At 47.2% G+C, this 25,067-nt stretch overlaps 1 protein-coding gene across 1 annotated transcript; it reads right to left on the bottom strand.

Annotated features, from left to right (window-relative positions):
* Positions 1-10,469: 10,469 nt before the first annotated feature.
* LOC107175598 (uncharacterized) lies at positions 10,470-12,153 on the bottom strand. Its single transcript, XM_052434097.1, has 2 exons — positions 11,313-12,153; positions 10,470-11,203 (listed from the first exon to the last, which is right to left on the bottom strand). Exons 1-2 carry the CDS (start codon positions 12,151-12,153, stop codon positions 10,470-10,472), a joined length of 1,575 nt encoding a protein of 524 aa, XP_052290057.1.
* Positions 12,154-25,067: the final 12,914 nt, after the last annotated feature.

Raw genomic sequence — 25,067 nt, 5'->3', positions numbered from 1 at the left:
AGATCATCATGGGATTTCAGCCCATGACCCCCAATGCCATAGCCTCAACTTATGGAGGAAAAAGCCCCGCGACATACAAGCTCGCCCGCGAATGGCACGAGGAAGCGAACATCATGTGAGCCTGCCTTGACAAAGCCGCGAGGAAGATGAAAAAGTGGGCGGATACAAGGAGACGACATGTTGAGTACAAGGAAGGTGATCAAGTCATGATCAAGCTCCTACCCCAACAATTCAAGACGTTACGGAAAGTCCACAAGGGGTTAGTGAGGAGCTATGAGGGACCCTTCCGAGTTGTACGACATGTGGGCAATGTCTCGTATCTACTTCAACTTCCGCCAAGACTCAAGATCCATCCGGTCTTCCATGTGAGCCTTCTCAAGCCATACCACGGAGATGTGGAAGACCCAAGTCGCGGAGAATCAAGGCGCGCGCCAACCGCCGTTGTCACCGCATTCGACAAAGATGTGGACTACATCCTTGCGGATCGCGTGGTTTCGAGGAGAGGCGTGCTAGCACATAGCGAGTACTTGGTGAAGTGGAAAAACCTCCCCGAGAGCGAAGCCACTTGGGAACGTGAAGATGATTTGTGGCAATTCGCTGAGCACATCCATAATTTCAAGCATGAGAGCGCGATGAGGACGCCGCGAGCTTAGGTGGGGGAGGATGTTGCGGACCGCCCAAGTTACTAGCCCAATTTGCCCACCAAGAGCCCAAGACAAGGCCAAGAGTGCTAGCTTGTCCCAATTCCAGAAAGTTCTAGGCAACTCTAGCTCATTTGAGCTTGTAAATACTCTAGAATTCTCTATACATTTCCAACACATGTAAATTCTAGATAGTTGGTAGATTTCTCTAGAATCTCTAGAGCTTGGCAAGCCTCCCCTATAAATATGGGATGGCATTAGGCATTTGAACAACAAGCATTGAGCAAGCAACTTAAGCATTGTAAGCTCTCTTGTAATCTCTCTTGTTAGCAATACAAGTTTCCTCATTCGGCTCCACTACTCTCTTCTCTCTAACTCTTCGAAAACCTCTAGGCTTAGCTAGTCGAGAAGCTCAAAGGCTTACTTAACAACATTCGACAAAGGTTGTCTAAGTGCCACACGGGTTTGCTGCGCAAAACTCTCATCCCGTGACAATAAGCAGTGATACATTATTTTTTTTTCTAATTTAACATGCATGATCATGGGAGTTTAGAAATTTTTATTCATAAATATTTTGGTTTATGTACTTTCATTTCTTTGAAAATTTTCTCATCTTTTATTAGGTTGTCTTTGGAATTTACGTGGCCCGCCTTTTTTCTACGATTGGATTTGGTTAGACAATGTGTGGCTAGTAAACAAGGATTGGTTTTTTACTAAGGTACGGAATGAATTATCAAATATTTAATATGATTCCACATGATCTAGTTTCATTAAGTAATAGATTTTAGCCAATTGAAAAGATCTTTTGATCATTACAAAGATCATTTTGATTCCATTATCACTATTTTATTTATAGGGGGTGGTTGGTAGATATTAATTCTAAAGCAAAAGTGAGTTTATAAACACTTTATTATGAATTCAGGATGAAGTAGGATCACCAAGTCAAAATAATAAAAATAATAATAATAATAACCGAACAAAACCACAACCAGTACTAATGTATATTTCTTTAAAACTTTAAAAAAAATTTTCTTTAAGCAATTGTTTCTAAAGGATTATGTTTACTTAGGTTTTAGAAACCAGGAAATGGATCAAGGAGTTGATTGCTTCTTTGATAATAGAAGCTATGCTGATGTAGGACAAGTTTGGAATAAGACTTTGTTTTATGCTTGTTTTGTTATTTTAAGAACTGTCTTCATTAGTTTATTGTTTTGTTTGAGTCATGGAGTTATTTTTGGCACTTTGTTCTAATAATAGTTAAATGTTATTTGTCGTATTTGATTAGAATTCCCAATTAGTCTATTGTGAATAGGCTTTAATCTCATCAACTTTTATTTAGCTTCTTGTGGAAGAATTTACCTTAAAAATGTTCAACCGACAAGACGTCTTGAATTTATTTCAGAGATGACATGTCGTGCTTGTACTAAAGTTTTGTAACCGACAAACTTGAAGTTGCTGTCGTTTCCAATTGAAAAGCGAAGGGGCACGTGAACTCCCAAAACTAATAAGATCAAAACGCAGAACTTTTGCCATCGTTTTGATGCGACTTAATGAAGCGTGCGTGGAGTGGAGCAGGTGCCAGGCTCAGTCAAAACGGCCAAAAGGCCGTTAAATCCGTTAAGAAGCGGGGGAAGCATTCTGGGTTTTCGATGCAGCCTTTACAATAAAGCTGGTTTTGTGATTAAGAGCCATCTTCTTCATTCAATTTCGTTTTAGTGAGAGGGAGAAAAATATCTTGATTTGCTCCCTGCATTTTGCTCTTCCTGGCAAATTAATGAAAGCTTATTGCAACTTGCTCCAAGGCTGAACCACTTTGATCTCTGGATTTGTTTCTTTTGCTTATGCTGTGTGTTAAGTAAATACAAGCACCAGGTCGGTCATGCTATTATTTCCACCCCGGCGTGGATCACCTCAGCCTATGGTACGAGCCGAACACAGGGACAAGCATAAACCGACCAGAGGGGAACCCCTGCTAGGGGAATGTACCGACCAGAGGTATACACCGAGCCGATACCTGTCCCCCAGAAAACGGGAACACGATCCCACAGAACCGCGGCCGTTACGCTGTTCCCAGAACACAGAATCGCGGCCGTTACGCTTTTCCCAGAACACAGAATCGCGACCGTTATGCTTTTCACAGAACAGAGAATTGCGGCCGTTACGCTTTTCCCAGAACCGTTGAAGGACACGTAAGTCCCCACGTTTACGACAATGCAACGGTTAGAGTCCCGTGAGGGGCTGCCACTACCCGAAAAAGGGGGGGATGAAGGGCAAACGGAAAGGTGGGGACAGCGGCTATAAAAGAAAAGGAACTCAACGGAGAAAGGGACAGAAAAACTGAGAGAGGGAAAACGCTGCCAAATTGCAACCAGACCATTTTCCTACGAATTTCAGATAAACTTCTTGAACCCAAATCACATTGTTTTCCCGTAAACACCTTGAGCTAACTTAGGCATCGGAGGGTTTACGCCGGCAAAACCACCGGCGTCTCTGATCCGTTTTTAGTGAGCGCAGGTCTATTGAGAGGAAGGGGGACGATTCCAGTTCCAGTGAACGAGCAACAACAGATAACACAAACGTTGGTGAAAGAATCTGGTCGGTCAAAGGGCGAGTAGATTTCAGCATCAACATTTTGGCGCCGTCTGTGGGGATCTGGATAAAAAGCTACCACCGAATTAGCACTTATCGGAGAGACAGAGAACAAGTAGACATGGATTTGTCAAGGAAGGACGCTTTGAGGGAGGATAACGAATCGGGGGAAACAATCACCCTTCGGGAAATTGCAAATGAAGCCCGAGAGAGGGTGACGCAAGATCGATTGGAACGGATGGAGAGGCAAATGGAGACTCTCGCCACCATACTGAATGAGCTAAGAGATGAGCGGAGAAGGGATCGCGAAATCCCCGTGGGGAGAGATGATGTGGGAGCAGAGCCCAACATCCGGAGGCATAGAGTCGAGGAGATCCCTCCGCCAGCGGACCAACCTTATGGGGTTCATCCCCACAGAAGCACTGGTTGGATTCCTGGAGAACAAGTAGACGAAGGGAGGAACCAACCCCGCCCCAGGCAAGTACCGGGAGCTGATGGCCGAGGAGTCAACGCTGATGAAGGAGAGCTCAGACAGCGGTTGCAAAATGCCGAGCAGGAGCGAGATCAGATAGCTGCACGTGATCCTGATCGTGCCGTAGAATTTGAGGGAGAGGTGCGCAGACTAGCGCAAGTGATAGAGGAGATACAGGGTAAGAGGAAACCCCCGAGCTGGAGGATAATGCTAGATGAAGAATCTCCGCTATCAGCTGAGATCATGGGTACCATAATCCCAAGAGATTTCCGCTTCCCCGACCTCAAATACTCCGGGCGAAGTGATCCACTGGTGCACATTGAGCGTTTCAACGACATGACAGGTGTGCAGGGGCTGACACCAGCTCAGAGGTGCAGGGCGTTCCCGTTGACGCTAGAGGGACGAGCTCGAGAATGGTACCGCAAGCTGCCCCGAGGAAGTATAAAGGGGTATGAGCAGATATGTCAGGAGTTGGCCGAGCAGTTCCGAGGGGCAGTAGCCCCAGAGGACGACATGATGGAACTGATGGGGATGAAACAGGAGGAGCACGAGTCCCTACGGGATTTTGTAAAGCGATACCACCGAGCCGTACTTGATTTGGGAGCTTTCAATCACCCGCAGGCGTTGAGGGGTTTAAAGGAGGGTGTGAGGATAGGCCGGCTATGGTATAACCTGAGAAGCCCCCTGGTGCAGAATTATTCAGCAGGGTATGAGCAGGCGAGACGAGATATTGAAATTGAAGAGGAGAAATCAGCAAGACTAAAAAGTGAACAACTAGAAGAGCTGAGGCGGAAGGAGCGGAGAGCCCCGAAAGGGAGCGGGTTGGGAAAGCGAACTGGAGAATCTTCGGGGATGGGCGGAACATCAGCTCGGTCCCGCCCTTACCCCATAACTCCGAGAGCACAACAGTTCCAACACAGCCGGGCTCAACCTCCACGCCCCCCAATCCCAGAGCGGCAGCGAGAATTCCGGCAGATGGCTGCCCACCCCTATCACAACACTCCCAGAACATTACATGCAACCGATTCCAGGGCTAGTTGACTAGATCAATTAGCAACTGGGACAGCCCGAGGTGACATTCATGATAGCCGATCAGTTCAGCTAATAGATCAGAGCTCGGCCTATAGACAATACACTCCATTAAATATCTCCATGGAGGAACTATATGAGAGGATCGAGGGAAGAGGCCTGCTATACCCTCCAGCCCCAATAACAAAACCGGCTCATCGACGGGATAAGAACAGATTCTGCAAATTCCACGACACTCACGGTCACACAATCAGCCAATGTCGTGACCTGAAGATTCAAGTGGAAGATTTAGTAAGGAACCGATACTTGGATGAGTATGTAGACGGAGTGTCCCCTGTCATTGAGTCAGAGTACATACGGGATGAAGGAGTTGAGAGGAGTCTGGAACGAGAACAGCCGACCATCCGTGTGATAGCAGGAGGGCCAACATTGGCCGGGGATTCAAACAGAGCACGGAAGAACTATGGGAGATACGCCATGGCTGGCAAAGAGGTGCTTCTGAATTTACCGGCAGCCAAAAGAGCAAAAGTGCGGCAAGTTCCTATTATGTGGACGGAAGATGACGAAGAGGGTATTTTGTATCCTCATGAGGATGCCTTGGTGATTAAGGCAAAGGTGGCCGGTACAGAATTGCAGCGAATACTGGTAGACACGGGCAGCTCAGTAGACATTCTGTTTAAGTCGGCCCTAGATGATATGGGGATTTCAGATTTGAAGCTGGAGCGGACAAATACTTCCTTGAAAGGATTTGGAGGGGGACGGTTAACTCCCTTGGGGATCATTGAACTTCCGATTACTGTGGGGACAAAGCCGTTTGAACGAACGATGATGCTGGACTTCGTCGTGGTAGAGGAAAGAAGCCCTTACCAGATGATATTGGGGAGACCGTTCATGAGGATAAGCCAATGTGTAATGTCCACGCATTATCTAGCGCTGAAGTACAGAGTAAATGGAGTTGTGGGTGTAGTAAAAGGCGACCAGAGGATGGCCAGGAGCTGCTATGCTACAGCGGCCAAGGAAACGTTGCAGGTCACCTCTCTAGATAACCGGGGGGAGTCAAAAAACGGTCGCCAGGAACCTGTTGAGAAGCTGGAGGAAGTTATTGTTAGCAGGAGTGACCCGAGCAGAGTGGTTAAAGTCGGATCGAAATTGGGTGAAGAAATAAAAGGCGAGCTGGTGAAGTGTCTACAGTCCCATGCGGACATATTTGCCTGGTCTCATGAGGATATGCTAGGTATTGATCGAGGGGTAGCTTGTCATAAGCTGGCAGTCAGGAAAGGGGCAAGGCCGGTGAGGCAGAAAAGGAGGTGCTTCAACCAGGAACGGTACGAGGCCATAAATGCGGAAGTAGAAAAACTGCTGAAAGCGGGATTTATAAGGGAAGCCAAGTACCCGGAGTGGATTTCCAATGTAGTACTGGTAAAGAAGGCCAATGGGAAGTGGAGAATGTGTGTAGACTTCACGGACCTCAACAAGGCATGCCCGAAAGACAGCTTCCCCCTACCAAAAATAGATCAGTTGGTGGACTCAACCGCGGGTCATAGTCTGCTCAGTTTCATGGATGCCTTCTCCGGATACAACCAGATACCCATGAACGAGCAGGATGAGGAAAGCACGACCTTTATAACTAACATGGGTTTGTTTTGCTACAGGGTGATGCCTTTCGGCCTGAAAAATGCAGGAGCTACCTATCAAAGGTTGGTGAACAAGATCTTCAAGCCATTGATCGGACATACAATGGAGGTATATGTGGACGATATGATCACAAAGTCCAAAGAACCAAGGGATCACGTGAAGCATCTTGAGGAAACCTTTGAATTACTGAGGAAGTACGAGATGAAGCTAAACCCGGAGAAATGTGCATTTGGGGTCAGCTCGGGCAAATTTCTGGGATTCCTGGTGAGCCATCGAGGGATTGAGGCCAACCCGGAAAAGATACGAGCAGTGATAGAAATGAGGTCGCCACGAACAGTAAAGGAGGTGCAGAGCCTTACGGGGAGGTTGGCAGCATTGAACCGATTTATTTCGCGAGCCACTGATAAGTGTCACCCTTTCTTCCAAGTCATAAAGAAAGGGAGGAAGTTGGAATGGACACCGGAATGCGAGGAGGCATTTGGACAGTTGAAGGAATATCTAGCCCGCGCCCCGTTACTATCAATTCCGAGAGAGGGTGACCAGCTGTTTTTGTACTTAGCAATCTCTAAGTGGGCTGCCAGCTCGGTTTTAGTCAGGGAAGAAGAAGGGAAGCAACGCCCGGTATATTACGCAAGCAAGGCCCTAGTGGACGCAGAAACCAGATATCCGCTAATGGAGAAATGGGCGCTAGCTCTGGTAACGGCGGCACGCAAACTCCGACCATATTTCCAAGCCCACCAGATTGTTGTGATGACCGACCAACCCCTTCGGCAAGTACTTCAAAAACCGGACGCGTCAGGTCGGTTAGTAAAATGGTCGGTGGAGTTGAGCGAATTTGACCTGTCGTACAGGCCCCGAGGGGCAATCAAGGCCCAAGCCCTGGTAGATTTTATGGTGGACCGCATTGAACCAGGGGAAGGGGTCCAGGAGGGACAACCAGCAGAACAGGAGGATTCGAAGGGGATATGGTTGGTGATGGTTGATGGTTCACGTAGTGAACAGGGATCCGGGGCAGGAGTTATAATACGAAGCCCAGAAGGTGTTGAGGTATCCTACGCTGTAAAGTTCGAATTCCAGCTTACGAACAACCAAGTTGAATATGAGGCCTTCATTATTGGTCTCGGCCTTGCACATACGCTACGAGCAGAAAGGGTTGAAATCCGAGCAGACTCCCAGCTAGTATGCAACCAGCTCAGCGATCAATTCCAAGTAAGGGAAGAGAAATTGGGATTTTATGTAAAGAAGGCGAGGCAGATGGTCGAACTATTCAAGGAAGTAGAGGTGAAGCAGATATCCCGGAACGAAAATTACCGAGCTGACATGTTGGCTAGGATGGCCGCAACTGTAGATCCCAAATTACCTAAATCAGTTCCACTAGAGGTGAGGACCTCGCCGAGTATAGGAGAAGAAGTAGAGGTAATGAAAGTAAGCACTGAAGAATCCTGGATGGACCCGATCCTTGCATACATCCGCGATGGAGTTTTACCAGAGGACAAAAGGCAAGCGAGAAAGCTAAAATGCCGAGCAGCGAGGTACACATTACTCGATGGAGTACTCTATCGCCGAGGATTCACTTTGCCCCTGTTGAGATGTGTGGATGATGAGGAGGCAGATTATGTATTAAGGGAAATTCATGAAGGAATTTGCGGCAATCACTCGGGAGCGAGAACTTTAGCCTTCAAGGCACTCCGACAAGGATACTTCTGGCCAACCATGCATCAGGATGCGAAAAGGATGGCAAAAAACTGTAAAACCTGCCAAAGCTTCTCCGAGGTTCCTGCACAACCCCCAGAGAAGCTGACCACCATGACATCCCCGTGGCCTTTCGCTCAATGGGGAATCGACTTGATCGGACCGTTACCTAAGGGCCGAGGAGCGGCGACACATGCAATTGTGGCGATAGACTATTTCACCAAGTGGGTGGAAGTGGGAGTCCTCAGCCAAATCACGGAGAAGAAGACAACAGAATTTATTTGGAGAAATATCATCTGCAGATACGGGATCCCCTATGCCATCGTTACAGACAATGGGAGACAGTTTGACAACGGCAACTTCAGGGAATTTTGCCGAAATTTGGGGGTGGACCTGAAATTCTGCACCCCCGCACACCCCCAGGCAAACGGACAAGTGGAAGCAGCCAACAAAGTGATAAAGAAGCTCCTGAAAACTAGACTGGGAGAGAAGAAGGGGGCTTGGGTTGACGAGTTACCAGGAGTGTTATGGGCTTATCGGACAACTCACAAGACCGCCACAGGGGAAACTCCGTTCGCCTTAGCATTTGGTCATGAGGCGGTAGTCCCAGCAGAAATTGGAGTGGGGACACATCGAACGGAATATTTCAACGAGGAGCAAAATGACGAGCAGATCTGCTTAAACCTAGACTTGCTTGAGGAGAAGAGGGCAGGGGCATCGCAGAAAGTGGCCCAGTGTCAGCAAAGGATGATGCGTTATTACAACAAGAACGTACGCGTGAGGCAATTCCGAGCAGGAGATTGGGTACTTAGGAAGGTGAACCAAAACACCAGGGAACCTAACCATGGCGCCCTTGGCCCGAAGTGGGAAGGCCCGTACAGGGTGATACGCGCCACTGGACCAGAAGCTTATAAGTTAGCATACCAGGATGGGCGAGACGTGAAAAGGTCGTGGAACGCCGAGCACTTGAAGAAATATTTCCAGTAAGCAAAATGCTCTACTGAATTCTCGTTCTGACAAGTTATTTCTGTTAAATGCATGATAGCCTGTTGTACATGCATATGTTCTATGTTTTTTTTTGTAAGGCATTCAAATTTCAATAAAGATGAATTCAGCATGAAATCCCCTGGTAGCAAGACCAGTAAAAATATTACTAAGGCAACAAAGTGCCTGTTTCTGCTCGGTCAACGAAAGACCAGCAGCTAAATTTATGAAGATGTTACTAAGGCAACAAAATGCCTGCTTCTGCTCGGTCAACGAAGACCAGCAGCTAATTTCTCGAAAGTGTCACTAAGGCAAGTAAGTGCCTGCTTCTGCTCGGTCAACGAGGACCAGCAGCTAAATTTATGAAGATGTTACTAAGGCAACAAAATGCCTGCTTCTGCTCGGTCAACGAAGACCAGCAGCTAATTTCTCGAAAGTGTCACTAAGGCAAGTAAGTGCCTGCTTCTGCTCGGTCAACGAGGACCAGCAGCTAAATTTATGAAGATGTTACTAAGGCAACAAAATGCCTGCTTCTGCTCGGTCAACGAAGACCAGCAGCTAAATTCTCGAAAGTTTCGCTAAGGCAAGAAAATGCCTGTTTCTGCTCGGTCAACAAAAGACCAGCAGCTAAAGCTACGAAAATTCTACGAAGGCAACAAAGTGCCTGCTTCTGCTCGGTCAACAAAGGACCAGCAGCTAATTTTTCGTAAATTTTATTAAGGCAAATGAGTGTCTGCTTCTGCTCGGTCAACAAAGGACCAGCAGCTAATTTTTCGTAAATTTTATTAAGGCAAATGAGTGTCTGCTTCTGCTCGGTCAACGAAAGACCAGCAGCTAATTTTTCGAAAAATTTTGCTAAATGCAAGTAAACACCAGACAAGAGATCCAATAGAAAGTATCTGGAAATCTCATAAATGTTCAATTCTTTATCAAACGAATACAACTCAAGAGTTCATACAAAAAAAAAGGGGGGCCTAAAGATTATGAGAGTCAGCGGCTCCAGCAGCTGAAAGATCAGCGACCTCGGGAGGTAAAGGGTCAGCAATCTCAGGAGGTGGGAGATCAGCATTACCGGGAGGTACATGCACGGACCATTGACCTACTTCGAAAGCACGTCCCCCAATTTCCTCCTCCTGCGCCCTGTCCAAAGGAGCCTCCACCTGATCCTGCTCACCCTGCTCCTTATCTCCCTGGCTGGCCCCAGCCATATACCTCTCCACCCCAGATTCCAGCTTGCTCATGTCGAGCTCGGGGTATTCTTCCTTGAGTACAGACATCATACACTTATAGCTGAAAGCAACCCCGGAGTTGTACTAAGCATCCAACCGATCATCCACATCAGCGGATTTGCCTTTCTCTTCAGCCAGCTGGTCACTCAGGGATTTGATCTCTCTCTCAAGGGCGATCCTCAAAGTATCCCTTTCACTTTAAGCAACTTGAAGGTCAGACTTTAGGCCACCCAACTCGTCCTCAAGATTGGAGGAGGTGGACTCAGCAACCGCAACCTTCTCCGCCAGCTCCGACATCTGCTGGTTCAGTTCGGCCAGCTTCTCCTTGGAACGATCAGCAGAGTCAGCTTTCTTCTTCAACTCCTGATTGTCAGCTTGAAGCTTCCTCTCATGGCGCGCGGCCCCGGCCTTGTAACACGAAACCATGGTGGCCAGCCTGAAGGATACTCTCTTAACAGAAGCAGCCAACTCTGAGAGGTCCATACTCTCAATGTCCTTCACCATCTTGGGCCCCACCGATCTTTTGTAATCCTTCTGATACAAGCTCAGGTAGTCGCCTTGTTCCCGAGATGGCAGAGGGGAGGATCGGTCCCCAGACTGGAGGCTGACCTCGGGACTCTTGTCAGAAGTTCTCTCCCCACCACTCTTACGGGGCGGGGGAGGGGGCAGAGCAGGAACAGGAGCCTTGGATGGGCCTACGCTGGTTTTCTTCGGAGGAGGAGGTGGGTTGCTGGAGCTGCCTGAAGCTCGACCACGCTTTCTGGTCATAGCACTGAGAATCTTGTTATCCATCCCGGCAGCTATATCCACTAAGCCCGAGCCGACCAGACTTGTTGGTGACAGGAGGTCTTGGCAGGTAGACGCGTTCAATAAAGCCGTTTCCACTTGAAGCAAAGGCCGATCTTCAAGCCCCCCAATCAGACCCCACGATTCTGAAATAGCACAAAAGGTTAAAGAACCCAATAAGTAGCAATTTTATCAATAATATAGGCAAAAATGAACGACCTGGGGTGACAAAATTCGTTGGAAGGTAAATATCACCACCCAGCGAGTGAGCTGCTGGACACCAATTCCCCCCAGCAAAGAAGAATTTGTTCTTCCAATTTTTGCACAAGGAGGGGAAGCCGGTGATTGGTTTCCTCTTCACAGAGCTCGACATGAAATAATACCAGCCTGCTTCCCTCGGGCTACTCCTCAGCTGGTATAGATGCTTCACTTCAACAAGGGAGGGCTCCTCTGATTCACACCTCTTCCACAACACATACATAGCCGAGAGAACCCTCCATCCATTGGGATGTAGCTGACCTGGGGCCAGGTGCATACCACCCAATATCTTAGCAAAATAACGTTGAAGGGGCAGCCGAGCTCCTAATTTGAAGCTCTCCAGGTGCATCGTCACATACCCCCGCGGAGGCCGACTGGGGACGTCACCTTTTCCTGGAACTACCAGGAGAACCTCTGAAGGAATGTCATAAAGGTTCCTCAGCTTGAACAGATCGGTTTCGGTGGTAGCACAAGCTGTGTAGTCAATAGGGTAAGAATCCGCCTCTGCCCTATGACCAAGATGCCTTCTTTGAGGAGGTCTGCTCGGTCCGGAGCTGCTCCCCTCACCATCACCGACTCCTTCAGGAACCCTAACCCCACCATAGCTGTGGTTCTCACCAGAGCCCGAAGCAGGTCCGCCTCTATTACCTACAAGCTCTATTTCGGGGGAGGGAAAGACAACTAAGGGGCGTGGATACTCAAGGGTATCCCTCCCATGGGAAGGACCTACACTACTGGAGGGACCTAAGAAGTCGGTGGGTATTGGCACGTTGAGGCCTGAACTCTCCGATTCTTCATCACTCTCATCAGCAATCAACTTTCCTCTCCGGTTTGACATATCGGAATCCCAAAAGAAAATAGAGAAAACTCGAGTATATGGACACGAAGAGGGCAACACAGAACCCAATCAACAACAACCAGAGGAGAAGTTAAAAGCAATACCTGGATTGAACTGTCACTGATGGCGCGGCCGTGATAGAGAAAAAATCCAGCAAGTGGATACTCCAGACACGAGAAGTGTAAGCAAAGTTCAGAGAGGGGGTTAAGTAATGACGGAGAGACGAGTAACAAAACGATGACGATGTGAGTCTAGGGATTTGAAACGAAAAGGGGGAAACGAAGGCATTTAAAGTGATGGAGACGCCAGCTCACTCACCGTACATCGAGGACAGATAACCCGTCGTTTCAAATTTCAAATACGAAGAGTCTGTAAATGCCACGTCACTAACCGTTACAAAAGGCCAGGGTAGATGTAAGCCCAGATATGCAATGGGCGCGTGTTCATTTAGGCCCATGCTCAGGTCGGAATCTCCTCAGAAGAAAAATGATATCTCAGATCCGTCCCATTAGACAGAAGACCAGAGGAAAAACCCCCGAATGGATAAGATCCGACTATCAGTTTCTACTCTTGACTCATTTCACTCGCAAGACCAGAAACTGGGGGACTGGTGTTAAGTAAATACAAGCACCAGGTCGGTCATGCTATTATTTCCACCCCGGCGTGGATCACCTCAGCCTATGGTACGAGCCGAACACAGGGACAAGCATAAACCGACCAGAGGGGAACCCCTGACAAGCATAAACCGACCAGAGGGGAACCCCTGCTAGGGGAATGTACCGACCAGAGGTATACATCGAGCCGATACCTGTCCCCCAGAAAGCGGGAACACGATCCCACAGAACCGCGGCCGTTACGCTGTTCCCAGAACACAGAATCGCGGCCGTTACGCTTTTCCCAGAACACAGAATCGCGGCCGTTATGCTTTTCACAGAACAGAGAATTGCGGCCGTTACGCTTTTCCCAGAATCGTTGAAGGACACGTAAGTCCCCACGTTTGCGACAATGCAACGGTTAGAGTCCCGTGAGGGGCTGCCAGTACCCGAAAAAGGGGGGGATGAAGGGCAAACGGAAAGGTGGGGACAGCGGCTATAAAAGAAAAGGAACTCAACGGAGAAAGGGACAGAAAAACTGAGAGAGGGAAAACGCTGCCAAATTGCAACCAGACCATTTTCCTACGAATTTCAGATAAACTTCTTGAACCCAAATCACATTGTTTTCCCGTAAACACCTTGAGCTAACTTAGGCATCGGAGGGTTTACGCCGGCAAAACCACCGGCATCTCTGATCCGTTTTTAGTGAGCGCAGGTCTATTGAGAGGAAGGGGGACGATTCCAGTTCCAGTGAACGAGCAACAACAGATAACACAAACGTTGGTGAAAGAATCTGGTCGGTCAAAGGGCGAGCAGATTTCAGCATCAACACTGTGATTGCTTAATTGGATCTTGATTATTAGACTTAGGTTCTTGGGGGTTTTTTTTTTTTTTTTTTGGAGCTGTAATCTTGATTCAAACCATTGGTCAAGAATTTTCCGGGTGAAGAAATGATTGCTGGTATTTGGACTTTTTGTTACTAATAAAGCATCGATATATTGATCTTGATTATGTTATCCTCCTTATGTAATTTCTTTTATATTAGTTATATGGTAGGTAGGGGTCACACCTAACCCCACCTCTTAGGTGGTTATTAATTTAAAAAAAAAAAAACATCGAGTATGAATATTATTAAAAAATAATAACTCTAGATAAGAAGATTGAAATATCAATAGGAAAAGATTGAAATTGATGCAGATTGTTGGCACTCTAACAATAAAGGAAGGAAAATTAAATCGAGGAATTCTCAGTGCAACAAGAACTTCCATTCGAAGTAGATAGGATTGGATTTGAGTTAGAGATGGTGAAGAGTGGCAAGAACCTCACAGTTCAAAGAATAATTACTCGAAGTCTGATTGTTTGAGCAGACATGTCAACAATGTGCCATACACAACTTCACTCTTTTAGAAGCCTGAAGATTGTACTAAACAATGAAATGGTACTAAAGACCAATTTTTTTACGGCCAACAAAAAATCTCAATCTCATTTTTTTTTTCCAAGAAATTGCGAGCTAAAGGGCTGTTTGAATGGGAAAGAGCAATCACTAGTACGACTCTCAATTTCGTCATAAGGCACACTAAACCTTATCAGTAGAAATATCTAGGCCAAAGTTATTTCACTAGGATATATCTTTATTTCAAGGTGGCATCTCACGAAATCTTTATACACTCATTAAATTTTGTATTCAAGAATAGATTTATGTAATTATCCCAAATTCCTGATGACTGGAGCTGGAAGTATGAAGAATTTGAAGAAACAACTGCAACAGACTGAGAAGATACTAGGTTTTCAAAGTTCATGACGTCCTGAGAAATCGCATACACATAGTATTGAGAGTTGAGACTTAATACTCTTCATGATAGATATTTGAAGGCTCACGATGGATCATTGGCTGTATGACATCACAAGAAGCAAAATTGAATAAAAACTCCTAATACAATAAGAACAAGTAAGCAGAATTAGTGAAATCAAATCTGACGAAATATGTCAACAATCTACCGTACACAACAGTTCTGTTTCATTATCATAAATCCTTTCAACAGAAATATCACTGCTCTCAATCTCAAGCCTGAAGTCATGGACTCATGGCACCATCTAATTTAACAGCAGACGGCAATGTCATGGTAAATAAAATCCCGTATTGTTTTCTCAAAGACCACATAAAACTTAATTAAGTAGAAATTAACATCCAGGCCAAAAGTTGTTGAGGACAAATTTCGCTTTGACCTTACACAGCGGCATCTCTCATCATCATGATGATGTCTTTATGCATTGTCATTGGGTCACAAAATAGGAAAAATGAGCATACCTGATGTTTTGGAAACTCGGAGGCTAGAAAATTGAAGAAACATTCACAACATAATACTGCTGAGGAGACGAAGTTACAAAGTTTAAGAAACCTTTGTAGTTTGTAATACATACAGAGTCCTCAAAGTACTTCACTCTTCCTGATGGCCGTTTGAAAGTTGTGCATGCAAATGATAAGTAAGTTAGTAACCGCCCTGAAGGACAAGTGTACAATATTATAGCTTATTCGGTTCTTATATAAAGTGATGAACCACTAAATAATGTAACAGAAGAAACAAAGAATAGCTAAAATTTAGTCACATTACCTGGTTAACTAGCTGCCGTTCCTCTTCTTTATTTTCTGTTGAATGATATTTTTTCTACTCTTACTCATTTCCTCTGTATAGTGGTAGTGCTTCTTGAATCTCAGCAAAGCACAAGCAGTGGATGAATATAGGAAGTACTCCGCTAACATCTTCCACACCAATCTGTGGTTCCTGCATATGAATTACAAATGAGAAAAGAAAATGTCAAACTCTCCTATTAAGAGACAAAATAAAATTAGAAGCAAAATTTATAAGGACCTCAAAAGTGTACCTTAGCTTCGGCATGCACAGTATCAGTTTGGTGGGCTGAAAATCTTGTACTTATCATGGGACAGCCAAAAATTGTCAAACCAGTCATAGATGGAAATATGAAGTGATAACCCACAGGGCAGAAGTTGGTGAGGCTTGGTGATCCAATCAGTACCAAGAGCCCAAGTTTGCCCAAGACAATTTCATTGTTATCCCAGATCGCTGCTTCATCTTTCTGTCCAAATACTTCTTCTAACTGCTTATTATAACTAATTTGTAGCTCTCTCAATTCTTGAAGACCGCCTCGAGCAATGTCGACATGAAACAGCCTCTTCAATTTGCGGCACCTCTCGACCTTGAGAACTTGGAGCTTCGGAAAATATACATGTTGCAGATGATCATTAATGCTGGAAGAGATAATTTGATTGTCTACAGCATCACCCTCATCAACAATGATTTGCTCCAACTCTACGCAATGCTCGATTATTAGTTTCTCTAATTGCATCAAATTTTGAGCAAGTGCAGACGAGAAAATATGTCTTAGCCTGCTGCACTTTCGTAGAATGAGACAGGCAAGATTTTGAAGGCTTAAGATATGCGTTGGACCTTCGCATAAGACTTCTAGTTCTGAGAGACGGTGCAACGTCAGTTCCTTCAAACTCTGGAGATATATTTTACCTCCTTCTCTATGAGCCACAGTAGCATCTAGCTGAAAAACAATCCGAAAACTTCTTGTACTCCAAATTGATTGACGATACTTAATTTCTCCAATTTTTTTGAGCCATGTTTGAACATGGCGGGAATTGCATCGCCCAAATGGTCGCAATCTTCCACACTTAGAAACTCTAAGTTCTGGAAATTAAAATAGTAATTGCATCCGTTAGGAGAATAACAATAATAGTTTCAAAGAGTACCCCTCAATTCAAGAATTAATAGCTCCAAAGATCTCTGGATTTAACTTTTAGGCCATTTCGATTATGATAACGTCTTTTTTAAATCTATGTCTGTTGTAAAGCTAAAGCAATTTTGATAACCTAAAAACACAGAAACAGTTACAGAACGAATATATTGTTTGGGAGAAATACGTCGACGAGACCAGGCATGATGAGCAAATATCTAATGGCAGAGTTCTGCAAGCCGGTGGGTCCCGTAAGAGCCTGGTATCCGGGGGAGCAGGAGCAGGAATATCCTGCTCATCCACGAGCACGTCATCCGCAAGGTCAATTTCCTGTAAGAAGCATAAAGCCATTCCTGCTGCATTCCTGTTAAGGGTTGATTTGAGGAGACCCGGTCAACGACAGTTGGCGAGGCATGCTCTCCAGTCCGAGAATCTAGGCACGAAGGCCACGCAACCACCCACGACTACGGAAATGGGGAATCCACTTTCGAGAGGTGGGAGGATAACGAGCGCGAATGGAGGGGAGACCCGAGTTCAGAAGTGCCTTATAAAAAGGTAGCCAACGAAGGTAAAAGGGTTAGCAATTTGGAGATTAGAAGAGAGATTAAGAAAATTGAAAAGAAGAGAAAACTATTACAAAGCCATAAGATCTGTGGCAAGCGTTCCCAGAGCCTTCATATCTGACTTGAGCGTCGGAGGGTTTACGCCGGGAAAACAACCGGCGTGCTCTGACTTGTTTCTGTGAACGCAGGAATACTTGGAGAAGAAAGCATACGAGGAGAGATCTTGGTCGAGGTGAGGTTGATCGAGCAGATATCCTGGTCGCAGGAAGAGTGTAACCAGAATCTCGCATCAACATTTTGGCGCCATCTGTGGGGATCGAAGCAAAAAGCTTCTGTTGATAGCAGGAAGAGAAGGGAAGCAACTGAAAAGCAATGGAGACAGGAGGAAGTAGTGCACAAGGGGGTGATATGAGGCTGAACGATTCCGTGACGCTGAGGGAGATAGCTAGTGAAGCGCGGGAAAAAGCCATGTTCGACCGGATGGAACGGATGGAAAAGCAGATGGAGACCTTGACAACCATCCTGCATGAGCTGCGGAGCGAACGAATGGTAACCCAGGAGGAAAGGGTGAGAGGTGGTGGAGTGGCACCAGGTCTCGATAGTACGAGGAGAAGTCAAACCACCGGGAGATTTGGTGGTGAGAGAGGTAACATACCTCTGAGGAGAGAATTTCATAGAAAGGAAGAGCAGTCCCCGGCAAGACAGATTTTTGACGAGGACGACGGGGTTGCGAATGCATAGGAAACAGAGTTGAGGCAACACTTGCATGATGTAGAGCAAGAACGGGATCAAGTTGCAGCACGTGACCCTGGTCGTGCAGTGCAGCTGGAGGAGGAAGTGCGCAGACTAGCGCAGATAATTGACGACATGCAAGGAAGGAGCAGAGGTCCTGGTTGGAGGATAATGCTGGACGGAGAATCACAGCTCGCAGCAGAGATCATGAGGGCAATTATTCCGAGAGATTTCCGCCTCCCAGACCTTAGATACTCAGGAAGAACTGATCCGCTGGTGCACATAGAGCGCTTCAATGACATGACGAGGGTACAAGGATTATCCCAATCCCAAAGGTGTAGGGTGTTTCCACTATCCCTTGAGGGACGTGCACGAGAGTGGTACAGGAAACTTCCTCGGGGCAGCATTAAAATCTTCGAGCAGATGTGCCAGGAATTTACAGAGCAGTTTAGTGGGGTAATGGCACCAGAAGATGACATGATGGAGCTGAAAAGCATGAAACAGGGGGAGCAAGAAACCCTTTGGGAATTCATCAAGAGGTTTCATCGTGCTGTCCTCGACTTGGGAGCCTTCAACCACCCTCAGGCGTTAAGGGGATTGAAAGAATGGGTGAAGATAGGAAGGCTGTGGTACAACTTGAGAAGCCCAGTTATTCAGACGTATGCGGCCGCATACGAGCAGGCTAAGAGAGACATTGAGATTGAAGAGGAGAAAGCAGCACAGATTAAGACAAACTGGTTAGAAGGGTTGGGGAGGAAAGAGAGGAAAGCATTACCGAGGAATGGGCCGATCAAGAGGAGGGACCACCAGGCCTCGGGTAGTGGAGCAGGAGGTCGGGTAACTGCTTACCAGCCTCATCAGAGGCCACCACAGTATCAGCGCAGCAGGGTGCAACCTCCTCGTTCCCCAGCTAGGGAGCCTTGGAGAAGGCATGATTCGGCATATGGTGGTCTTCATCAACATTCCCACGATAGCAGAGGGAGCAGACCAGAAGTACTGCCACTGCCCCCAACTCAGAACGGAGCAAACAGAGAAAGAGCAGTGCACCTGATCGACCAGAACCAGGACTATGGGCGGTATACTTCCTTGAAGATGTCCCTGGACGAGGTGTACGAGGCCATAAAGGATCGGGGGTTGCTATACTTCCCTGCTCCAATAACAAAGCTACCCAGCATGAGGGATATGGGATGCTATTGTAAGTTCCATGGCACTCATGGCCACACTACAACAGATTGCAGAGATCTTAAGACCCAGGTTAAAGATTTGGTGAGAAACCGGTATCTGGACGAGTTTGTAGGTGGGACCTTCCCAATGGTAGCCTCAACAAGTGAAGGGGAGCAGAGTGACAGGAACTTGAGGCACGAGCAGCCTGCAGTAAGGGTTATAGCTGGGGGCCCAACATTGGCCGGAGATTCCAACAGGTCGAGGAAGAATTATGCTAGATACGCCATGACCAGCAAAGAGGTATTCTTCAACACCTCAGCAGCCAAACGCGCAAGAGTCAGGCATGTGCCAATCATGTGGACAGATGAGGATGAAGAAGGGATCCTATACCCCCACGAGGATGCTTTGGTCATCAAAGCCACTATTGCTAGCAAGAAGTTTGACAGGATACTGGTTGACACGTGGAGTTCAGTTGATGTGTTGTTTAAGTCAACCCTAGAGGAGATGGGAATAGCAGACCTGAAGTTGGATTACACCAATACCTCCTTGAAGGGGTTTGGAGGAGGAAAGCTGGTCCCTCTGGGAGTGGTCGAGCTGCCTATCACGATCGGGAGCTCCCCGACAGAAAGAACAATGATATTGGACTTTGTGGTAGTGGATGAGGAAGGTCCTTACCAAATGATCCTAGGTCGGCCATTTCTGAGGATGAGCAAAGCGGTGCTGTCCAACCATTATCTGGCTCTGAAGTACCGGGTGAATGGGGTAGTTGGAGTGGTACGAGGAGACCAGAAGATCGCAAGAAGCTGCTACTCCACGGCAGCAAGGGAAGCAATGCAGATAACATCCCTCGATACCCGAGTGGAAAACAAGAATGGCAGACAAGAACCTGTAAAGGATCTGGAAACAGTAAGCCTGGGATCAGGGAATCCGGGAAAGATGATCAGAATCGGGTCGAGACTTAAGGGAGAGCAAAAGCAGGAGTTGGTGAAATGCTTACAGGCTCATGTAAATGTGTTTGCTTGGACACATGAAGCATGCCAGGGATTGACCCTGAGGTAGCATGTCATAAGCTGGCAATAAAGAAAGGTGCTCGGGCAGTAAGGCAGAAGAGGAGATGCTTCAACCAGGAGAGGTATGAGGCTATAAATGGCGAGGTGGAGAAGCTCTTGAGAGCAGGGTTCATTCGGGAAGTCAATTACCCGGAATGGATATCGAATGTGGTGCTAGTAAAGAAGGCAAATGGCAAGTGGAGGATGTGTGTGGATTTCACAGACCTTAATAAGGCGTGCCCAAAAGACAGCTTCCCTTTACTAAAGATCGATCAGCTAGTAGATTCAACGGCTGGACACGGTCTGCTTAGCTTCATGGACGCGTTCTCGGGATACAACCAGATCCCCATGTACGAGCAGGATGAGGAGAGCACGGCTTTCATCACTAACCAGGGTTTGTTCTGTTACAGGGTAATGCCATTTGGTCTCAAAAATGCTGGGGCCACCTATCAAAGGCTGGTAAACAAAGTCTTTAAGCCGTTGATTGGGAAAACCATGGAGGTGTATGTGGATGACATGATCACCAAGTCCAAAATCTCGAAGAAACATGTCAGACACCTCGAGGAGACATTCGGGCTTTTAAGGAAGTATAAGATGAAGCTCAACCCGGAGAAGTGTGCTTTTGGGGTCGAGTCAGGGAAATTCCTTGGATTCATGGTGAGCCATAGGGGGATTGAAGCAAATCCCGAGAAAATCCAGGCGATTGTGCAGATGAGGTCTCCTCGTAACCTGAAGGAGATGCAGAGCCTCACGGGGAGGTTGGCAGCGTTGAGCAGATTCATATCCAAGGCTACAGATGTCATGACCCAACCCAGACCTGACAAGATATTGTCCGTTTTGGGCCTTAACAAGGCCCGCACGGATTTGTTCTTGGGGCGCCCATACACCCCAAAACGCGTCTTGCCAATTAAGGTGTGGATCACCCCTTATAAACCCAGCATCTCTCCCGTGCTTTGCCGATGTGGGATTCGCCTAGGGTGTTACATACACCCCCCCTTGGGGACTCAGCGTCCTCGCTGAGGTTTGCCCCACCATCGCTCAAGAGGACACGCGGAGCCGCTCTGATACCATAATGTCATGACCCAACCTAGACCTGGCAAGATATTGTCCGCTTTGGGCCTTAACAAGGCCCGCACGGATTTGTTCTTGGGGCGCCCATACACCCCAAAACGCGTCTTGCCAATTAAGGTGTTGATCACCCCTTTAAACCCAGCATCTCTCCCGTGCTTTGCCGATGTGGGATTCGCCTAGGGTGTTACAACAGATAAGTGTTAGCCATTCTTTCAAGTGATAAGGAAGGGAAAGAAAACAGAATGGACCCCAGAATGCGAGGAAGCCTTCCAAAACTTGAAGCAATACTTGCAGCAAGCTCCACTGTTGTCCACACCGAGGGATGGGGACAAGTTATATCTGTATTTGGCGGTATCGGATCGGGCCGCCAGTTCTGTTCTGGTGAGAGAGGAAGAAGGAGTTCAGTATCCGATATACTACACCAGCAAGGCTCTGCTCGACGCTGAGACCAGATACCCACCGTTGGAAAAATGGGCACTTGCCCTTGTGGTTACTGCTCGGAAGTTGAGGCCATATTTTCAAGCATTCCCAGTCTCGGTAATAACAAACCAGCCATTGCGTCAAACTTTGCACAAGCCAGATGCTTCTGGTCGGCTCGTCAAGTGGGCTATAGAGCTGAGCGAGTTCGACATAGACTACAAACCCCGAGCAGCGATAAAGGCTCAGGCAATGGCCGATTTCGTAGCTGAATTCACAGAGCTCGAAGTATGTTTAGATCAACGAGATGTGGTTACAGATAGTGGCGAAGCTCAAGTATGGCAAATGTCTGTGGATGGGTCATCAGGGGAGCAGGGTTCAGGAGCAGGGATTGTCTTGGAAGGCCCTGAGGGGGAGGAGATCTCTTATGCTGTAAAGTTGGAATTTGCAGCCACAAATAACCAGGCAGAGTATGAAGCTTTGATAGCAGGTTTGGAATTGGCTAAGGCCGTGAAAGCAGACAGAGTTAAGATCAGAACTGATTCTCAACTGGTTGCGAATCATGTCAGTGAAAGATTCCAACTAAGAGAGGAGAAGATGGAGCAGTACCTGAAGATAGTCAGGCAGATGATGGGGAAATTTGAAGCAGTGGAGGTGATACAAATCCCCAGGGAGCAGAATAGTCGAGCAGATATTTTGGCCAGGATGGCAGCAGTAGCCGACCCAAAAATGCCAAAGTCAATCCCTCTGGAGGTGAAGTCCATCCCAAGTATCGAGCCGAATTTGGGGGTGCTGCGGATAGAACAAAAATGCTCGTGGATGGACCCGATAATTTCATACCTCAGAGACGGGGTATTACCACCAGATAAACTGCGAGCTCGGAAGGTTAGAGCCCAGGCCTCGAGATACACGATGATTGATGGAGTACTGTATCGGCGAGGATATACACTACCATTCCTTCGATGTTTGGATGAGGACGATGCAGATTACGTGCTGAGAGAGGTACATGAAGAAATTTACGTAAATCATTCTGGTGGGAGGTCCCTGGCCCACATGGTTTTAAGGCAGGGATATTTCTGGCCGACAATGCACCGGGATGCACAGGAGAAGACCAGGAGCTGTGTAAGCTGCCAGAGTTTTGCAAGTTTCTCCAACCAACCACCAGAGAAGCTCACCTCTATGGCCTCCCCTTGGCCATTTGCTCAATGGGGAATTGATCTGATCGGCCCGCTGCCAAAGGGACGAGGAGCAGCAACACATGCAATAGTTGCTATAGATTACTTCACGAAATGGATAGAGGTAGAAGCCCTTAGCAGCATCACAGAGAAGAAAACAACAGACTTTGTGTGGAGAAACCTGGTCTGTCGATACGGGATCCCTTATGCCTTGGTAATGGATAATGGCAGGCAGTTCGATAATCACAGCTTCAGGGATTTCTGCCAGAACCTCGGGATAGAGCTGAAGTATTGCTCGCCTGCTCACCCCCAATCGAATGGACAAGTAGAAGCAGCCAACAAGACCATCAAGAGGCTTTTGAAAACCAGGCTTGGAGCGAAAAAGGGTTCATGGGTTGATGAGCTGTCAGGTGTGCTATGGGCATACAGAACAACCCACAAAACAGCAACTGGGGAGACACCGTTCGCCTTGGCTTTCGGACATGAAGCAGTCGTGCCAGCTGAGATAGGAACGACCACACATTGGACAGATCATTTCAATGAGCAGGATAACGACGAGCAGATATGTTTGAATCTTGATCTGCTAACGGAAAAGAGGGAGCAAGCAGCCGAGCGATCAGTCATTTACCAGCAGAGGGTTGCCCGGTATTATAACCAGAAGGTGAACATACGGCAGTTCAAGGTCGGAGATTGGGTGCTAAGGAGAGTGAATTAGAACACCAAAGACTCGACCCAAGGAGTGCTCGGTCCGAATTGGGAGGGGCCATATAGAGTCAAGCAGCTAGTTGGACCAGGAGCTTACAAGCTGGTTCGCATGGATGGCCATGAGGTGAAGCGCCCATGGAACGCAGCACATCTCAGGAAATATTTCCAGTAAGAGTCGTTAATATTTTCAAGTTCTTTCTGTTCGTATTTGCTGTTATTTATTTTACGACCAAACTATTTCATGTAAGTTGAATCCTGCAATTAATGGAACGTCGAGAAATTTCATTCACTTGAAACTGCGAAAATTTTCTAAGGCATGCAAAGGCTCGTCAAGTCTCAAAGCCTGTTTATGGCGAGATAGAAGCCAAGCGTGCCAGGATCTGCTCGACCACGCGAAGGCGAGCAGAATCCCCAAGCATCGAAAAAATTTCTAAGGCATGCAAAGGCTCGTCAAGTCTCAAAGCCTGTTTATGACGAGACAGAAGCCAAGCGTGCCAGAATCTGCTCGACCACACGAAGGCGAGCAGAATCCCCAAGCATCGAAAAAATTTCTAAGGCATGCAAAGGCTCGTCAAGTCTCAAAGCCTGTTTATGGCGAGACAGAAGCCAAGCGTGCCAGGATCTGCTCGACCGCGCGAAGGCGAGCAGAATCTCAAGCATTAAAGAATTTTCTAAGGCATGTGGCAAAACCATATGCCAAGCCAGAACCTGCTCAACCAGACGATGACGAGCAGATTCTTAAACGAAAAATAACTCATGATTACAACACAAGAAAGTAATCAAAAACATTTTTATTTATGTGTTAATAATTAACAGAGGAGATAATCTCCATAAACGTTGTTCATTACAATACAAGAAATATATCAAGAAGATGGCGGATCAGTAAGCCGAGCAGCATTGGTTGGCTGGACCTCTTCAGGTGCAGGGGGGTGTCACAAGTTGCGTCCGGGGGGGTGCTCGCCTCGCCAACATCAGCAGCGGTGCTCGCCTCGCCAACGTCAACAGGGACTGTACAAGGAGGAGAGTTTTCCTCCTCAATCACGATCGGCTCTACCCCTTCGGCATCTTCCTTGGCCGCCTCCTCGTCCATATGTTGAGCAACACTAGATGCAAGATCATCCATCTTGAGATCAGGGTGCTGCTTCCTGAGGACGGCCATGATGCAACGATAGGAATGCCGAAGTCCCTGGTCGTACTGGTTGTCGGCCTCCCTCTCCAAGTTCTCGACCTGAGCCCGGTGGGAATCGCAGAGGGATTCGAGCTGAGCCTCATACATAGCCCTCTGCCTTTGCAGATCCTCCTTGACCTTGGTCAGCTCCTCCTCGAGGGTAATGGCTTTTGCTTGAGCAAGAGATTCTTGCTCTATCAGCTTGAGATTCTCAACATTCAGCTCCCCTGCTTTCTTCTCGGCAACGTCAGCTCTGGTCGTCGCCGATTGAATGTCCTCCTTCATCTTTCAGTCGTAGCGGCCAACCTTAGCCTTGTAATAGGTGGTCATGCAGCTGAGGTGGAAAGCACTATACTGCATGGCCCCCACCAGCTCACCCAAGGTGCAGCCATCAAAGTCCTCCAGGTCCTTCTTGCTTACGAGTTTAGATAACTCATTGAGATAGGGGACCAAGTGTTCGGCTCGGCTGTCAGGTAAGCGAGATCGAGGCCCGACAGGAGGAGAAGAGGAAGCAGGAT

The sequence above is a fragment of the Citrus sinensis genome, chromosome 9, assembly GCF_022201045.2.
Source record: "Citrus sinensis cultivar Valencia sweet orange chromosome 9, DVS_A1.0, whole genome shotgun sequence".
NCBI lineage: Eukaryota > Viridiplantae > Streptophyta > Magnoliopsida > Sapindales > Rutaceae > Citrus > Citrus sinensis.
Note: the sequence above shows the minus strand (reverse complement) of the source record. Positions and strands in the feature narration are given on the sequence as shown.